Source organism: Atta colombica, unplaced genomic scaffold (assembly GCF_001594045.1).
Source record: "Atta colombica isolate Treedump-2 unplaced genomic scaffold, Acol1.0 scaffold281, whole genome shotgun sequence".
In the NCBI taxonomy this organism is placed as follows: Eukaryota; Metazoa; Arthropoda; class Insecta; order Hymenoptera; family Formicidae; genus Atta; species Atta colombica.
The window spans coordinates 1311081-1317203 of record NW_017259383.1 but is presented as its reverse complement, the minus strand read 5'-3'; the positions used below and the strand labels follow the sequence as shown (position 1 = coordinate 1317203).

At 34.2% G+C, this 6123-nt stretch overlaps 1 protein-coding gene across 1 annotated transcript; it reads left to right on the top strand.

Annotated features, from left to right (window-relative positions):
- The first annotated feature begins 4109 nt into the window (after positions 1-4109).
- Positions 4110-5580, top strand: LOC108689915 (GS homeobox 1-like). The gene is made up of 2 exons (XM_018196873.1): positions 4110-4362; positions 4862-5580. Exons 1-2 carry the CDS (start codon positions 4110-4112, stop codon positions 5578-5580), a joined length of 972 nt encoding a protein of 323 aa, XP_018052362.1.
- Positions 5581-6123: the final 543 nt, after the last annotated feature.

Here is a 6123-nt window from a genome sequence, read left to right as displayed (position 1 = left end):
ACACACACACACACACACACACACACACACACACACACACACACACACACACACACACACATTTGAAGGCCTGCTTTCAAAACGGAAATTTTGGGTGCTTACGGCCACGAAGATTGGACAACTAGCGAAACTGTACAAGGGTAGTCACGCCCCGGATAAAAGGAAGCAACCAATAGGATGGCTCCAGGTAGAGGGTTATGGACGAAATTAAAATATCCTTCCTACGTAATGACGCTATAGATACATCGCTAAGGACGTATGTGAGTCCGCAGGACGAGGACTATATGGTTCTAGTCCGAATAACTCCCTTTGCAATAGGAAGGGTGGTTTTCGACCCCTAGTCGAAGGGTTCAGCGGGCATCCCCTTGGAATCGCGGATACAGCGGACATATGCTAAGGTAAGGGAGAGAGAAGCGTTATTGTATTATTCACGACTCTCAGCCGTAAGATAACGTTACCGTGATTTTTAATAGGCGGATGCAAGGATGTGAAAGTGTGGGGGGTGTGCCCCTTCATGTATACTTCGATAATGGGATTAGTCGTGTTGTTAGAGGGTTTAAAATCGTGGCTATGTTTTCTCAACTTCACCGGTGTGCGCTAAATAATATGGTATATTATCTGTCAATATCGAGATTTTCAACCTTTAGAGATTATCACGATCCAATGTAACTTAATCATTGATAATCATAAGGTTTGTATCGATATTAAAATTCTAATAACTAATTAAGCTAATAAAATGTTAAATATTTTTACAGCAAAAGCAAAACTTGAGACTTCCTTCAAAGAACATTTTTTTTTCCATTTAATTGAATAGTTTATTATCATTTAATGAACGAGATTTCGTTACTTATTTTTATGGAACAATTGCAAGCCAAATAATTCCGTAACTATCAATATTTAAGTACTGCAGCAACTATTATTTCTTTCTCTTCTAGAGTATTTTACTAAAACGTGTTATCATTGTATCATATTGCCTCAATTTTGTCCCAATCACGAAACGATCATCAGGTCGCGTTTCCCTTGACATAACAAATGCGTCGTCGCGCGCAATTAATTTTCGGGTGCATCGACAGGTGCAGCCAGCATGGAATCGTTCGCACAAGAATACACTCGCGCAATGACGAGGCCGAAACTCGTGAAAGTGGATATTCGAAATGGTGTTTCATGTTAAACACTAATTTTCCGCTATGTGAACGCATCACGGTTTCGTCTATTGCGCGACTCGCTCGATAAATTACAGGAACGGCTAATCAAGAAATTAGTCGCGTGTATGGAAGTCAAACGATATTACCATTATTACCTCCCTTTCCGACTTTCCGTTGATATGCTTCGCTGTACCGCGATGGCGATTTTCGGAGGCAATCTCAAAATACGTTACGTGCAGATGCAATATGTTTCTACTTAAAATTCAGCTATATATATATTCTATGAATAATGATTAGGTCTTCATTTACATGAATAAAAAAATTAATAAATAATAAATCCCTTATAACTATGAATTTTTTTGTAAATCTTACAACTTATTTATCTTACATTTACAACTTATTTTTTGTATGTAAAGCAATTATTTTTTTGGCTCATTTGATCGTTTAGTTCTCTTTTACAATTTAATTAAAATATATTCTCAATTAATATTGTAATAAAAAGTAAACTTCTGCAATCTTGCGCAAGGACATTAAAATATCATTTTAAAGAAATAAAATATATTACTCTTCAAGTGGGCAAAACGTTTTTCTAATGATCCTCAGTCAGTCAACATATAATATTCAAACCATGCTACAGATTTTGTATTCCATAGTTCTTTCGCACCAATTTTTTCTTTTGCGGGGTTATTCCCGCATAGTTACTTTTATTTCAGCTGCGAGATTTCATCAGCATGATACACTCGGAAATGCAAATTTTAAAAAGAAAGAAGAAAGAAGCAAGCAAAAATAAGACTAGTAGAATCTCAATTTCTAAAGCAGATCCGAGATTTGATTTGAGCTTCCTCGCTGAATATCGACCCACGGCGGGAAACGAATTTACGTTTTGCCCCTTCGGAGAGACACCGACGGAGAGCGATCTCGTCTGTAAATCGACACTCGTCACACCGGCGTAATTTCATTCCTATGAAACTGATCTATCTACGTAATAGAGGGCGATAATGTCAAAATTTATTTTCTTGCTAATCCTTCCAGAGATTGTGCGACTCGTGAATCAAATGTTTAAAAAGAAAATAGAGATTTATTTCGTTTTTTTTTACACATTCATTTAATCCGCTCATTTACTCCAAAAATAACATAAATAAAAAAACGTGATTTTCGAATCATTATCATGAATGAATTAAGCAAAAATATTGCTATCAATTATCAAAAGTAAACTAACTAAAAAAATCGTCAAAATCGTCATGATTTAAAAAGGATAGTTTCTAAGAGTATTAACAAAAATGATATTTGTTTACGTTAAGTCTTTTTTGTCAATATTATTTCATTAGTTAATAATTTTCTGTTAAGTTAAAAAATAATTTTCCCCTTTTCTGGAAAACTCAATTTTTTTAGTTGTGCCACTTGTGAAGAGAGCAATATACTCTCTAAAAACATGTTTACGTTATTCAATCGTTTATCTATATAAATATGAAATCGCAAGTTTAAACCCATTAAGAGCTATTTATTCGAACAAATTTTAGAATAATAAATTTTAGAATAAATTTTAAAATAAAAAATTATTTTAAAAAATGACAAGATAAAATTAGAATGTGCTATTCTTTTATTCTTCTTCTAAAATATTTCTTAAATGCATTGGTAGTTAAAGATCAGATTAGATATACAAATATCATTACGTCCAATTTTTTTCTGGAATCCAATTAATTTCTGGAAATCTATTGTGGCGTCATTTACCTAATTTCGTACCGCCGGAGACTATTAATGACGCTTTCCACAAATCGATGTAGGTACCAATATCTTTAGCTAACTCCTCCTACCTTATCTTGATTGCCCGCGCAGATTCTTCAGCACGTTCCAAGGAAGCCCAGTTGATATACGTTGACGAGGAGAAAAGATGGAAAAAGGAACCTTTCCACCCTTGTTCAAAGAAAAATCACAAAGAAAAATCACAAAGAAAAAGACGAAAAGATCTTTTATCTTTCACTGTCGAAACTGAATCGTATGAATACAGGTCATCATTTAGACGACGGAGATTATCAGTAAAACATACATTATAATAAGATTCATTAATAGTAATTATATTATCTCCGAACAGTATTTCGCACGATAAAATGTTTTTTACAAAATATTTTTATAAATCATAAAGTTAAAATTATAAACAAATAATTATTTCTATTTTCTCGCAATAATTCGAGAGTTTTAAAGCTGACTTCGGAGTTAAAAATACTTTGAAACTTTTTATTAACTTATCAAAGAAAGAAAGAGAAGATCTTATATCTACATTAGCTCATTCGATCGATTTAAATCATACTTTGAGTTCATCGGTCGTACTCCGGAATAACGGCGGGCAGGGTATGTCGGGGTCGGAGCGTCGATAATAATAGAAAGATGGTAAAGAGGCCGTATAAAATTTCCGGCGATATTAGCCACCCGTCGAATTAGCGCTGCAAGAAAATACCCTACTCACTGTCGTTCCCTGGGGAGGGCAGTTAGGGTGAACCCCGAATGGGGCACCCTCGTGGAGAAGAAGGGCGGGGCCCCGTATGAAGGGCCCCGAATCAAAACCAACCCCTGGGTGGAGTTTGCACCCCGTATATATAACAAGACTAAGGTCCTCGAAATACAGAAATCGATGCACCTCCGTGCAGTCAGGATCTTCGAGTCTATATTTTTAACTTCGTTTCTTATAATTAAAAACATTAAAAGGTGCGAGTTTGAAAACAGAAAAAGATAATCATCTTAAAAATAATCGGAAAGAGTAATCAGAAAGAGCAAAGAAAGAACGCAGTGATTTCAAAGTATCATTCTTTGTACCGTTAAATTCAAAGTAAGAATTAAACAGAAAGTTAAGTGCGACGAGAAAGGTCTCAATGATCGTTGGATTACTTTGTGTCGCGTGTGAACTCCACGGCTTGGACACAACTTAAGCAGTATTGATCTTCCGGAGGATTCTTCAAAGAAAAGAAAATGTCTCGAAGTTTCTTAGTGGATTCTTTAATCGGCAATAACTCGCCGCCGTCGTATCCGCTACCATATTATGGAAATCTGCCTAATTATATGTTCAGCTTTTTTAATGTGGGTTTGGGATACCAACCGATCAGACCAGTGCCCAGACCACCCACTATATCTGTACCAATCACTTCACCAACGCTGGGTGTTATGCCGATACCTAGACAGAGTCCTCCATCACCTTTAAATAACTTGACAAGCAGACTACCAGGTAAATATATAACTAATATTATTATCTTACTAATAAATCCATAATTATTTATTAATGATTCATAAAGATATAATAATTGCTTTCATGATTACATGCAATGTTAATCGTTAACAATTAACATAATGAGTCTAAAATCATATTTGATATTATATTTCAAAAACTGATCTTCATTTAATTATTATTATATTTAATGCAATTATATGATATAAATGTGATATAATAAATATCAAATGTATATATTACAGTTATTATATATTAATTATATAATGTAAATTATATATAAAAATAATTAAAATTAATAGATATTTAAAAATTTTTTTATATTTATTCATTTTTAAGGTTTCTAAGATATCATTTTATGCATTTTCGTGATATTTTTCCAATCTCGCTAGAGAGATATATATAATATGTAAAAGCAAGCATTTGGTCTATTAAATTTCTTCTATCGCAATAACTACCTCTCGCAGCAACGCCATTAACTTCTGACCTTTTTCCCTAGACGTTTCAACACCCAACGAGTCTCCGTCTCGCAATAGTACCCCGACGCCTCCGCCAAAATCCCCGAGCTCCATTAGCAACAGCTCGAAGCGTATCCGAACCGCGTTCACTAGCACTCAGCTGTTGGAGTTGGAGCGTGAGTTTGCCTCGAACATGTACCTGTCACGACTACGTCGAATTGAGATCGCGACGAATTTACGGCTATCGGAGAAACAGGTAAAGATATGGTTTCAGAACCGCCGTGTGAAATATAAGAAGGAAGATCTGCCATCTGGCCAAAGTCAGAAATGCTGCTGCCTACGGACTTGCGGTAAACGCAAAGATAGTTGTGGAGAGGAATCGCCTAGCCGGAAGTGCGATCAAGATGAGGATGAAAAAAGATCGATAAAGAGCGAGAGTGATGATGGCAAATTCAGTCGTAGACTTGCCGTAACTGAGCATCTCGAGAGATCGATCGCGAATGAAGATATCGGTCCTGAGGAGAAGTTCGACTTCTCGAGAATAAACTCCGTACAGGAAGATCAGGTACTCGGATACGAAGCGCGGAATCTCTCTCGAGGTTGCAAGAGGAGTTTGGAGGCAAGTGAAGAGAATGACAAGAGAAGGAAGATGGAGACGGTGGCAGATTATCAAACTCCGAATTCAGAGGCGATTACAACTCCAATGTTCAGAAGTATAACATGCACGAAACATACCGTTGAGAGTATCGTTAACTCGTAAATTTGAATATCTGTACATAAATTTTCGAGGACTGTAAAGTAATGTAAAATTCAAACTCTCACGATATCTTTACAAATTGAACAAGTAGATAAATAAATAGATAAGCACTTTAAGAAAAGGATTGAGACAATGAAATTATATGCACTGAGATTATATACAGAATACATTCAACAAATTGTGAATATTGTAAATTAATTATAATATTTTGTAAGACTGTATTGTAAATATATTTTTGTATGATTTATACAAAAAATCCCAAATTGTATATATTTTTAATATAAATTTAACTAAAATAAATATCACAATTATGAAATTGTGCCTTCATTAAAATCTTAATTCCTTCAAACAAATACAATATTCATTTATTTTATGCTCAGAAAACATAAATTTTAAAATAGTTACAATTGTAAAAATTTCATTAAATTTTCAAAAAAGTATTCTCCTTTTGTAAAAAAAAATATATATATATATATATAAAACGATAAAAGATAAAAATTTTGGATAACAAAAAATTAATAATTTTTTATTACTGATATAAAATAA